Source organism: Ptychodera flava, chromosome 8, assembly GCF_041260155.1.
Source record: "Ptychodera flava strain L36383 chromosome 8, AS_Pfla_20210202, whole genome shotgun sequence".
In the NCBI taxonomy this organism is placed as follows: Eukaryota; Metazoa; Hemichordata; class Enteropneusta; family Ptychoderidae; genus Ptychodera; species Ptychodera flava.
Genome location: NC_091935.1, coordinates 42,970,698 through 42,984,499, shown reverse-complemented (window position 1 = coordinate 42,984,499; position 13,802 = coordinate 42,970,698). Strand labels below are relative to the sequence as shown.

The 13,802-nt window shown below is 36.7% G+C and overlaps 1 protein-coding gene across 3 annotated transcripts in view; it reads left to right on the top strand.

Annotated features, from left to right (window-relative positions):
• LOC139139386 (mutS protein homolog 5-like) overlaps positions 1–13,802 on the top strand; it is a 258,320-nt gene that overhangs the window by 37,061 nt on the left and 207,457 nt on the right. For all 3 annotated transcript variants that reach the window (XM_070708289.1, XM_070708290.1, XM_070708288.1), the window contains exons 2-3: positions 2,515–2,712; positions 2,906–3,029. In XM_070708289.1, coding sequence (XP_070564390.1) covers positions 2,524–2,712; positions 2,906–3,029 — 313 coding nt within the window. In that variant the 5' untranslated portion in view covers positions 2,515–2,523. The remainder of the gene's footprint in view (positions 1–2,514; positions 2,713–2,905; positions 3,030–13,802) is intronic.

The following is a 13,802-nucleotide window of genomic DNA, read 5'->3' as shown; positions in this document are numbered from 1 at the left end:
ATATGATATATTGAATGTATGACAAAATCTGCAATTTTGTAATTTTGGTGCAATTTGTGCCATTTTTGGTCAAAAAACGTGTTTCTCAAAAACTACTTGTCTGATGCCTCTGATATTTGGTATACAGGTTCCTAGGGATTGCCTTAGTGTGATATATTTAAATTTGATGAAATCTTAATTTTTTATATTTTTGGGTCACTTTTCTGAATATTATACAAAAAGCAGATACTTACCATGCTAGAGTGTTGGAAAATGACTCTTGCCATTAGTACTGGAATGAATTTATAAGTTTAATCAATTTGAACCAGACAAATGTACTTCATTAATGTACATCTGTAAAAGTAAGGTGACAATAAAGGAAACACAAATTAAAAAAGAGGGGAAAAAACAGGTTAATATATTGCCGCTAAATTTTCAAACATGGTGAGACTTGAAGGTAAAGAATGCATCTTAAAGTAATTCTAAACCAAATTACATCCTTTACATTTTTTTTCTTTTTTAAGAGTTCTATTGCAGGCCATTCCTTTGTTCATTTTTAGCTCACGTGTTCACACACGTGAGCTAATGTCGCAGCGATCTGTCTGTCTGTTGAAGAACGGCTTATTGAATAATAAATGACTTTAGTACATAGATTCTGTTTGAAAATGGCAAGAACTGATTAGTTTTTGGAGAGTGTGGCTTCCATATTTCATGCTTATTTGCATAATTAATGGGTTTTTTTTAGAAAAACAGACATACAATGATAATGGCTGCACAAAATTGGATGAGATTTGCTACAAATGTTGATCACACAAGGATCTATCAGCCATGAAAGACAAAGATGTGACATGAAAGTTAATTGCTAATTTGCATATTTGATGATCTTTCCTAATTAGGGAATATATATCTGTAATGACTCAATCAAAATTGACAAAACTTGGTAGGGAAATAAGCTGTAACTTGTGGCAAGTTTTTTAGTATCGTATATCAACTACCGTGTCTGACCCTAATCCGTGTGTCATGCTGAAATTTCAAGTATTCTTTTTGTCAACACAGCTTGTATGTGTGTAGCGATCATTGTTTATTGTTTACAAATGAATTGTAGTCAGGACTGGGATTTACTTGATCAAAGTTGGCAAAACATGCTATGTACATTGATGGTTATACCAGGTTAAAACAATATCGGAAGTCATTTCACTTTTTCATGACAGCTAATTTATAATTTGCTTATCTGATGAGCTTTCACAGTTTGGCATATATGGCTTGAAGGACTTGCCCAAAGGTAATTACACTTGCTATATTAAAGGGACATAAGCTGTAACTTGTGGCAAGTGTTTCAGTATTCTGCCTCTGTATATCAACTACCATGTCTGACCCTATTATCCATTTGTCATGCTGAAATTTCGAGTTTTCTTTTTGTCAACACAGCTTGTATGTGTGTAGTGTGCATTGTTTATTGTTTAGAAATGAATTCTAGTCCGGACTTGAATACAATTTTCAACAATAACAATGTACATTATACTCATATAGGTTGTGTTGATATGCTAAATACTTGGCATTAAATTACAGTTTAGGGATTTAATGCAGAAAGTGTAGGGAAACCACAAACCAAAAGTTCTGAAAAAATAGCCAAAAGATACAGCTTATGGAGCTTTAAGTGGTGATACAATGACAGCAGTCAAAGAACTTTAATATTTTTATTTCAGCTAATTACATATTTGTATACTTCATGACCTTTTAGAATTAATCAGCTGTGAATATTTTTCATTATGTTGATCATAATACTTTCAATGAAGTTGCAAACATGTGGCAATGGTTCAAATTTTGCACATAAATGCAATATTTGATGAAACACATGAGCATTTTCAGTTCATATGTGGTTACTTCAGGTAATTACATATTTGTATATTTAACGAACTTTCCTAATTAGGGATATATATTTTGATTGACTTGACTGAAGTTGATGAAACTTGCTGTGTACATTGTAAGTACTATGATATAACATTAACAAAAGTCGCTTTACATTTTGTAGAACATCTAATTACTAATTTGCATATTTAATGAACCTTTTATCAGGGATAATTCTTGATTGACTTGATCAAAGTCGATGAAACTTGCTATGTACATTGAAGGCAATTACACTTGCTATATAAAGTGGTGATACAATGACAAGAGTCGGAGAAATTTAGTACATGTGTTTTTATTTCAGCTAATTACTTAATGACCTTTAGAATTAATCTGTATTGAATATTGTTCATAATGTTGATCATAACACTTTCAATGAAGTTTGCAAACATGTGGCAAAAGTTTAAATAAACATACACTGCAATATATTGAAACACTTGAGCATTTTCAGTTCATATCTGGTTTGTTTGGTCTTCGTATTTACAGTTATGAAGACATGAGGCTTCGTGTCAATGGTGCCCAAATCAGCTACGGAAATGTTATTATAATGATTTGTGAATAAAATAAACTTTCAAAATCGTTTTAAAAAACGTAAAATCTTGATGTATTGTCCTTGTGTTTGATTTGCAGTTACTCAGAATGAGTGAGCAACAAGACTGTAACAACTCTACTGGAACTGTCTACAGCTTAAATTTCTCCCCAAAAAGTCAGCACTTTACTCCTCCTGCATCAGGCTTTCCTGACAATACCATATCATCTTATCTGACTGTTACTGATGTTGAGCAGAAAAGGCAATGTCAAGCTGAGAGTCATACAGTTGAAAATCAGGTACTGTGTTTCAAGATGGTAACATTTTGTTCTTATGGGTACCATGTTTTGGAATTTGAAAGTGACAAATTTGCTGCATGTTGCAGTCTTTTGACTTTAATTTGGTAATTTTTGTTGATACAAGAACCCATACAATAGTTAATGGATAAAGGGATACATTGGGATATCAAGGCACTGTTCTACAAACTTTCAGGTTTTTTTGAGTGTGATATGGGGAGGAGGTAAAGTTGGACTTGCATACTATGAGACTGACACCTGTCAAGTTTATATGATGATGGATATCGCCGAGTCAGATGATTTTCAAGTTACAAGAAGTGGTAAGTTTCACTTACATGTGACAGATTTAATAGAATGACCTACGGCTGGATATGTGCTGGATAGGTTTCTTGTAGTGCTTTCTGTACACTCAGTGTGAAAGTTTTCGGACAGGGTAGTGAATTTTGCCCAAAGCCGTTTCATAAATGATGATTAGTACGAAATCTTCTTACCATACCCTTCGAAACTTTATTGTGTTTATCCTCAAACTGTTAACAGGACGGAAGTGGTATTTAGGGGGTCTAAGTTGCCAAAGTTTGACCCCATGTTGAGTGCGTAGTAATCGGACTGCTATCGCAGTAATTGGACGTCGTATTTGGAGTGTGCATGATTATAGGGGCTACATATTGATATTTTGAAACTTCAAACTCCTGATTTTCAATTTCAATGTGTTTAGAGAACTGTTTGTAAAATATGTGAAAAATTAGTTATGTAATCCATGGACGACGCAACTATATTTGGACGTGTATGGCGCTTAGATGTCGGACATGGGCTGTCTCTGTGTGTTGTGTTCCACACCTTGTATCATACAGTGAGGCTAACTTCGCCAAGTTTGTAGCCCGAAATAGCTTCGACCAGGAAAAAAACTATCCAAAATGGGAGAGCAGCATCACCTGACTTAATATGCGGTAACATGACTTTTAAAACGCTATCAATACTGAGAGAAGTGAGTACAACGAACAGCATGTCGTTAAATGTCCAAAAACTGAAGTCGGCCGAAAACTGTCACACTGAGTGTAGTCCGATGCAAAAGTTGATGAAATATTCAAACATAAAGTGCATGTTATTGTTAATTGGTTTTTACTGTGATATATGCCTTTCCTAGGTGTATCGATGCCATATGTTGTGAGTTTGAAACTGATCATTGCAAAGAAGTTACCAAATTTTCTACACTTAAATCTGAAGCCCAGTTTAGCAATGATTTCATGGCTTTTATTAAGCTTGTGTGCAATGTATGATTGTGAGTGCGAGTTCTTCATGAAGTCTACAAGATGTGGAGGGGTCTCATGCAGTCAGAAAATTATTGTAACAACTTTAGAGCTTATCTTGGGTATCGGGGGATTTATCCGAGCCCTTTCGACTGTGATGGTTTCACTGGTTGACTGAGTGCTGTATACTGTGAATTCAAATCAGACCGAGAAGTTACTGAATTATGAATTGATAAAATAACAATAGATCACACCATCCTTTAATTGTTCATCGTAAAGTATGTGTCAGATTTTAGCTCTCAGCACTAAACAATTCATCAGATATATCCATCCCAACAAAAATCTACTCAAACCAAAGCTAATTATAGAGGTGATTTTATTCATAAATGCTAACCAAAAAAGAATATATTTAACAACAGCGATGTAGAGTTTAACCACCAGCCAGGAAAAATAACAGATTGACGGCTAAAATATGCTGGCTGTGAATACACAAGGAACATGACTTAGACTTCCTAGTATTACCCTCGGGTATTACCAGGCTTACGAATTTGCTGACATTTTCTTGCCCGTTCTCGTTTTAAAATGTAGGTGTGTTTTTGCCTTCAACGTCCATGTCTAGCGTAAGTTATAGTATTTTCCCCAAAGATGGACAGCCCTCGCTTCAGTTTCAGAGAACTAGATGGATAAATTCAGTTTTTTGTTTGTTAAGGTGCTTGTACTGCAAGCACGCCTTTTCAATAAAAATGATTTTATGGTATTTGATACATTGTCTGTGTATTCTGTCTGTAAAAACGTCAGCGGCTGCATTTAGGTTGTTGCGCGGCACAACAGAGGGTCCACGCTGACTTTTATATATATTGTCGCTGTATTGTTATTCACTTTCCACCATTATCGTTCTTCAAACACGCAACTCAACGACGGCAGCACATAATATGAATGAGCTAAAAAGCATAGACTTAGCTTTTCAAAGTCGTAGGGTAGGAAAATGTAGTCAGGAACTTAATCTGGTATGTCATCAAAAATTTTATAACATTGCTGTTCTCCTTCAGGCTGTCAAGATTTATTTTAATTTTTTCTGAGCTGTCTCTCCACATGGCTGTTGTTAATGACTTTTTAACTTTTCTACATTTTCTCTCCTAATCGGTCGGACGGCAGCCTAGTTGATTTCATCACAGACAAGGAGCTTCAATTTCACTCCACGAGAATATTTTAAGCGTCCATGGTCGTAGATTTCAGGTTTCCGATTTTTTCCCAATATTTTCTCTCCACAACTGATCGTGCCAGGTGGCATGGCTGTAAAGTGTTGAATTTTCACGACATTTTACTCATTGACTGTGGCTTTCAGGTATTCGACTTAATTTTCTGTCCACAACCGGTTGAGGTCATGGCCGTAAAGTGTTGAATTTTTACCGACAGTTTCTCAGCGATCGGTCATGAGGTTATGGCTTTCAAGCTGTGACTTTTTCCCAGTAGTTTTTCTTAACGACAGGTCGTGAGGTCATGGCTGTAAAGTGTTGAATTTAGCCAACATTTTCTCAATTATGGTCATGAGGTTATGGCTTTCAGGCTTTGACTTTTTTCCTGGTAATTTTTCTCCACATCCAATCATTAGGTCGTGGCTGTAAGTGTAAAGTGTGGAATTTTTGCCAACTTTTGTCTACACGACTGGTAGCGAGGTTGTGGCTTTCAGATTTTCGACTTTTTAAAGTAATTTCCCTCAATTGCCAGTCACTAGGGAGCTACTTTACCATTTATTTATGAATAATAAGTTGTGTATAAAGCAGTCAGACGATGTGGAGTCGAAATCTTTATTTGAAATACCACAGTCAAAATTAATAACATTACTTGTAGTAATAAAGAAAGCAGTCAGGCGGTTTGGAGTTGAACTCTTTATTTGAAATATCACAGTCAAAATTAATAAAATCAAATAAGGTAAACCATTCCCCTGTGATTCAATGTCAGGTGACCATCAACTTTTTATATTCAAAGCTCAGCTTCTCCTTCAAAATGGCCTGTCCAATTCCTTTAATATTTGGAATAAAGGTCCCCAGGGATGAACTTAATCACATTTGCTCAAATTTTGATGAAATATGCAAATGTGTATTTTTTAGACTAATATCTCTATTTTTTTGAGCATATCAATTTATTTCACGACATGTAGCAGTATCATGTCAATTATTGAATTTTTGTAATTAGGCTGATACGTCAAGAAATACTGCATCAAATTTGATGGAACTTGGTACAGATGTTGATCTCATAGTGTTGTAAATACAATTCAATTTGTTTACATTAATTGCTAATTTGCATTTACATGATGAACTTTTGTTTTTAGGCTGAATGTCCACAAGCACTGCATCAAACTTTATAAAATATGTTACCGGCAATAATCTATCAGTGTTATTATAGGATGCAAAAATTTTTGGCAACATCCTGTCGATTAATTACTAATTGACTCATTTAATGAGGATGGCGGCCTACATTGGTTTTATGTTTTCACCACCATGGAACTTATTCTCAGCCATTAAGCCCCATCTGTATGGCAGTATTTTTAATCACAGACCTAATTAATGAAGAAGACTCTATCCTCTCCGAGGATTTGTAATTAAAGTACCCATTTAACAAGTGGGGACTGTGTCATCATTGTGTTTTAGGTACCTTAGGCCCAACTCAGTTAATAAACATATATTTGATGTCAATATTTGGTGCTTTCTATTTTTAATGAATTTTTTTTTCTTTTTTTGCCATTTTAGTAAAAAGTCTTTTTCACTTAAACCAATTGTCGGATCGCTTTAAAATTTGGCGTGCAGGTGCCTAGTGATAAGTGATAACTCAAAATAGAATTCATCAAAATTATGGCAAAATTTGCATATTTGTATTTTTTGGCAATTTTTGCCATTTTTTGTTCAGATTGTTTTGATATAAACAAAATTAATAAATATTGTGAAAAGATTTTTTCATTTTGGCAATTTTATACCTACAGAAACCATAATGCGGTAATTTAGTAAGCATCTGATATGGTAAACTGCATTTGGTGTTGAAATGCTGTAAAAAAATCATTAGAAAACACAGCTGAAGGTGATTTTAGCAGGTTTGGTGTCTAACGAAATATATTCCAACATTTTTAGCTCCCATTTGCCATACATATACGGCAATATGGAGGTTATAATGGTTGAAAAAAGTATGTATGTGAGATGTCTGTCTGTATGTATGTATGTATGTATGGATGTCTGTCCGTCCAACGCAAAAACTCACGAACCGCTGCACGTATTAAGCTGATTTTTGGTGTAGTGATGCCATATATGGTGAAGATGTGCCGTTGTTAAAATAAACTTTTTAGTCTCATAGATATGCAAATGAGGTAGAAAAACACCAAAAATAGTAAAAAATCAATAACTCAGGAAATACTTATCTGATCATTGTCATATTGGGGTTTTAGGTACCTTAGGCCCAACTCAGTTAAACATATATTTGATGTCAATATTTGGTGCTTTCTATTTTTAATGAATTTTTTTTTTTTGCCATTTTAGTAAAAAGTCTTTTTCACTTAAGGTGGTTGGAAAGGCTAGAGCGTCAGTTATAAATTTCAACAAAACTATTAAAATATAAAAGTAGTCAACATTCTCTGTGCAAATAAAAAAAACTAGACATTTGGGCACAAAGGCATTGCAGAGTTATAGCCTGTTGAAACTTCTGAAAAACTGACCAAATAAGAAGAAGTTGGGGAGTCCTTAGTGTATTAACTATGGTAGAGGTCCCCTAGCTTTTAATAAAATGTTTGAAAAGGGAAAGTCATTATTTGCTGTTTTTCAGGAAAGTTTGACAAGGTGGTGCTGGCATTCAGAGTGAGTGACTGCTATTGTAAATGCATTTTTAGATTCTTTGAGTGTCAAAGAGGTGTCAAAAGTGAGATTAACCAAAAAAAACTGCTCTGTGACTTCAAAAGAGGGGTGCAAATATGGCTTGTTTTCAACATTTTTAACAGAATAACAGTTTTCCTACATAATTGTATACCAATTTAATCCAACTTTGAAATGAGATATGGACATGGGATTTTTACAGCCTATTAAGAAGGTTACAGATAAGATTTGTATGGCACAATTTTCCTGTATTTGAAGTACTTTTTGAAAAATCACATTTTGAAATTTGAAAGAATTTTTAATAATTTTTTGATATATAAACCCATGTAAAATCATAAAAACAAATTTTATTTACAAATCCTGCCGTACAAATCTTACAATAAATAGTGTCAACATATTTATAACTAATTTGGTAATATTAATACTATCCAATTCTTATTAAATTCAAATATGTAAAAAAATATGAAAAATTAAATTTTAATATTTACTGGTGTCATATTTCAAAATCATGGCTGCAAATATACAATTTTTATATTCTTTGGAGAAAATATTAACTAAGGGAGTTATCCTGAAAATTTGAACTAAATATCTTGATTCTAACACTTGAAACTTGACATTAACTCTGAGAAAAGAATTGGTGCAAAAATAGCCTTTCCAACCACCTTGAACCAATTGTCGGATTGCTTTAAAATTTGGCGTGCAGGTGCCTAGTGATAAGTGATAACTCAAAATAGAATTCATCAAAATTATGGCAAAATTTGCATATTTGTATTTTTTGGCAATTTTTGCCATTTTTGGTTATAAAAATCTTCTTTGAAACTGTGTGTGCCATTACTTTCCAATTGGAATGTGCAAGTTCCTAGGAGTGACCTGAAGATGACTCGGTGAACCCAAGGCGAAATTTGCAAATTGTTTGGTACTTTTTGCCATGCTTTCAAATTCTTAACATCGCACTTGACCTCAGCCTTGCTTCAGGCTCCTGGTCCAGGTTCATTCATTCTAGGCCATCCAGACTGCCTGCCACGCTATTACAATACTCCCAGCCACTCGTCTTTTTGTTACATACTCCCGGCCACTCGTCTTTTCATCATCCATGTCCTCCACTCATTACCATATCTACCAGACAACAACGTCGACAATGCCTCCTCGAAAACGTACCAAGAAGTCTGCACTGCGCGTAACGCCGTCCGTCCGTCCTGTAACCCGTTCAAGATCAGGGACCCAAGGGGCGTCAACCACACTTGACCGTCTTGTCGTCGAACAAGGTCAGACTGCTCCAACTGTGCTGGCCTCTGCAGCGAAGGCTGCCCTCGGTCTCCCAAAATCTCCATCGGTCGGCGTTTCCGCACTGCAAGGTGAAACTCCAGTACCAACAGACCAAGTACCACCACAAACTGGAGCTGCGACGATGGAAATGTTTTTAACACTGCAGACCTCGATGGCCAACATGGCCAACATAGCAAACCTACTACACCAGCGCCCTCTCATCGACCTGCACGGACAAGCCCTCACTTCCGGCAACAACAACAGCCCCCAGCAGAGCCAAGATGGCGGCGCCCAGGCAACTTTTGATCTGCCCGTATACAGTCCGGGTCAGCTCCAAAATTGGAGACGCTATACCATAATATTTTCCCCCTCTCATTAGCCAATCAGCGGCCAGCGCGCCATCAGTAAAAATTGTATTTCCTGGCAACCTCCACATGCGTCCTTCGTTACGTACGCCATACTGTGTCGAACTCCCGCGCCGTATTCTGTCATAATGTCGAACAGTTGTGTGGCCACTCTGTCAAAACACAATTTCAAAGTCGCGTACCAGTTTTATTCTGGCTAAGACAACCAAACCCCATACATCGCTGTGATTCCTAGACTCTGGCTTGAAGTCCTGCGAAATATAAATCGTGTACCTACACAGATCGTTCAGAATACCCCATTTGTATCGGAGATGGCAGCGATACAAATTCTACCGTATGGGGAACAGTTGTGTGGCCACTCTGTCAACACATTTTCAAAATCGCGTACCATTTTTAGTCTGCGTTTGACAACTACAAAACAGGTATCGTTTTAAAGCTCTGACATTGCTCTTCTTTCTTGCAAAATGTTATACGCGTACCTACACAAATAACCTTTATAACAGTATTTCTAATAGAGATGACGAACATCCACAAAATGATCTCGGTACTTGAGCGAAATCGATAAACTGGGGGTAGAAATGAATTGTCAATATTTCGAATATTTGTTCACTAATCGGACTCCTTGTTGGACATGACCTTCTGCAGAACACGTGGATTATGTTGACTGTCGAAATTCGTCGAAATTCACAAGACAGGGGCTTAATAAGCGGCCCAAAACTGCCGATCACACTTGGTGGGTAATTTGTGACCCAGCGTGACCTGTACTTTATTAATGATGTAATCTGGTCGATGATTGGCTGAATGCCGGAATACATTATCATAATGAGTCTCCAATTTTGGAGCTGACCCGGACTGGTATATGAAATGCTAAACATGCATACCAGCAAACAGACTCAAAAATAATTATGCAGTTCATTTCAGTCTTCTCAGTGACAAAATTGTCCTAAAATTCTTATACTCTTTGCTGTATCATACTTTGGAAATTAAAAAGACAATGCATTCATTCTATATACCATGGGTGTTTCACTTGAAGTTCTTTACTCAGAGTATGATGAAATGCACAATATTGAGCTTGTTAGACTAAGTTGGAGATGTGCAGTGAACGCTGTCATCATTAAAAATAATTCATGTCAAAATCAATGCTTCAACTATAACAACTAGCACTGAATGAACTTATAGATTGTTAGTAAGGTATTTGGTAATTTCATCATTCTTTGAGATTAAAATAGCACAACACAATACTGAAAAGTAGCTGTAGGTGTTACAAGTGGTAAAGCTTGAACGTATGTTATTTTGTTTGTTTGTTATTTATATATTTATTTGTTTATTATTTATTTCAAGAATGCAAGAATGTTGTTTTCACTAAAGCATATATTAAAAGTTATAATGATTATATATATGTGTACAACTTTGTACCTATGTAATCTTTTTTTGGGGGGGAGGGGGGCCACAAAAATATTGTTGCCGGTGATGGGGGCCACTAAAATTTTTGCTGGTGTTAGGGGGGGCCTGTAAAAAATATATGCACCACATATTTTCTCTTCCAGCCCCCTCCCCCTGCCGTTAATTGTGCTCGTTCCCTTATAGACATGGTGAAAAAGACTATCGATATGTCCATCGATATCAATAGGCAGTAAATAGTAGTACTCGTTTGTGTACGTGGCACAGGCAGACTCACTTTCTACGTTATTAGACACACATGTGTGGATTATTTGTCCCGAATTTACTAGTATTGTGCTGTCTGGAACCCTGATATAACCTGCGTCGTAAAATGTTGCAAATCGATAAGTGCTGACAAATTCTGCGATGTAACCATGGCACTCGAAGACATTGATTTGGTTGATAGAATGTGACATTGTTGTCGGGTCTCTTAATTCGACTAGGCTTTGACATGATTTTGACTGAAAGGTTTATCGTCATGTCGTTATGTTTACTTGAAGTCATTTGCATGTTATGAAAAAATGGTACTGAGAACATCGGACTATCGTCAAACCAGAGGCATCTTACTTATTTCTTTTCCGCATACACGTTGTTAGTTGGAAGCTGATTGAAAACACCGTATACACGGTAAAACCAGCAGAGTACAGCTTAGAGTAACTCTTCAAACAAATGTCCCGACGCGATCATATCATCTACCGTTGATCTGAGTCAACATCTGAGCGAAAATTTCGATGACAGATTTGAGGCCACACCATCAACTTAACAAAAATCAGTTGAGGAAAGACAAGTATGTCTGATGATTCTGCAAGTTTCGACTCGACACAGGGACATTTTACAGAGAAAACTGCTTTATGTAAACTTCCAGAGTTAAACATCAGCTCAACATTTGACTCTTGCTGATTACAAAAGCGGTAATGTTTTTGGGCAACAGGCTCTCGAGGATCTAAAAATTATAAAGCGATCATTGCAGCTATGAAGTCAGTGTACTGGCTCACAAAAGACGATGTGGCAATATTGAAATACGAATCACTGTTTAAAACTATTTGAAACTCTAGAGAGTGGATACATCACGGGATAATCTACGATCAGACAGAAGCAGAATGTGAGATGCAATATGATCGTTCATTAAAAGCAAGCAGTAAACCAGCTCTGTGGAAGTGAATTAAGTGCCCTCTCAGAAAAAAAGCACAGATATTTCTGCAGTCAAGAAACTAATCATTTGTCACAGTCATCGTCGATTACTGTACTCCATGCCACAGACACATAACTTCAGTAGCCTGTCAAGGTGAGGGATAGCAAGGCTGAGAACGCTGCTATAACTTTTTAAGTAAACGTCCTTGCGCATAGCAACGGACACCTAGTTTCTCCCAGTTTCTCTTGAGCAGTTTATCCGCTTCGAAAGCGACGGCATGAGCGTAATGACCGACAAGAAAAATCAAGTTTGAGTACGACTAAGACGTGAAATAAATCTGTACACTATTTGCTGTTATGTACATGTCAGAGTGCCGATATCGTACTGTACTCGCAGAAATACAAAAAAAACTAATTGATATGTGATTATGTGGCAGTGACACTGATAGACATTAGGGAACATTCAAATACCCTGATATTGCTGTACATCATATCAAGTGTATCAAAACTTGCAACCGTGATTTGATAGTAAAAGTTATCCAACATTAGATATGATTTACTTACCTTAAGTCCATGTGCATTTCTTGTGTTCAGAGAAAATATTTCGTTCTCTAATTGTTTATTTATTTATTTCTGTTCATTTATCGAAATTTTGACTTTTCTAGTCTTGGGACTCAATGTCCCCACCTTCGTGAAAGCTGGCTGCAAGACTGCCCATAGCCTACAGCCCCAACACGGGGAACTCGCAACTCTCTTCACCTACACGCCTTTCGATAAATTTTCACGTAGTACATACAGTTTCAGCGACCTGCAGCGCAATGTTTAGTAAGCCCGATCTCCATGGGCCCGTTTGTGATTTTGTGCTATACCATTGCCGCCGTCTCTCAGAGTCCAGTTTTTAACTCTCTGCGGGACGTTCCCTCAGAGCCCCATATTTTACACAGTGTGGGACGTCCCTCAGAGTGCCATAAATTACAGTTTGCGTGTCCCGCACTATGTCCCTCACTCCTCCGTTTTTGATACCTCGAAATACCTGTGCAGCCCTTTAGGTATCGCAGAGAAAAAATACTCAGCCAAAAAGCGCCTAATTGTTGACTTATCATCCACTCACGACAACGAAGAAGCACCCAGCATCAATGACCTCATTGACAAGCAGGAATTTTCACTTTCATATGTAAAGATAGAAGCCTTACCAAAATTCACCCAACATTTTGGATACTTTATGTAGCCCGTCAAGTGTACATATTTCTCAAGACTATGTATTATCTTTTTACAGAATCAGTACAGAAAAAAGATACATGTTTTACACATAGAGTACACCTATATAGTACACAGAATCCAATGTAATGCTACTTAAAGCTATCCAATATTGGAACGCTTTTGTATACGTAGAGCGTACTTAATTTGAGGAAAACTCTGTGAAAAAAGTATCCATGGAGTGTACTTGCTGTGGAGGGGTAAAAAAGTGTACACAGGGCGTACTTGATTTCGTCGAGCATAAACATGCTAGTCCTCCATCATCACATCGGCTGCAGTGGGGGAGATTGGGCGGGGGTGTTTGATTGATAGGGGTTACTCATTCATACAGTATTGATAAGTTACCTTAGTCTCTTGATGTTGATTGTCAACAGAGACACTCACCTCATTTTCCTGTCTCTTATTCAAAGCACACACTGAAACAATCATATTGCTTGATTAACAATGGTGATCATACTTTAATAACAGTGTGAAAGATATAAACAACAACAATGCATGAAGTTACCATTACTGTTGTGTGCATTCAACTA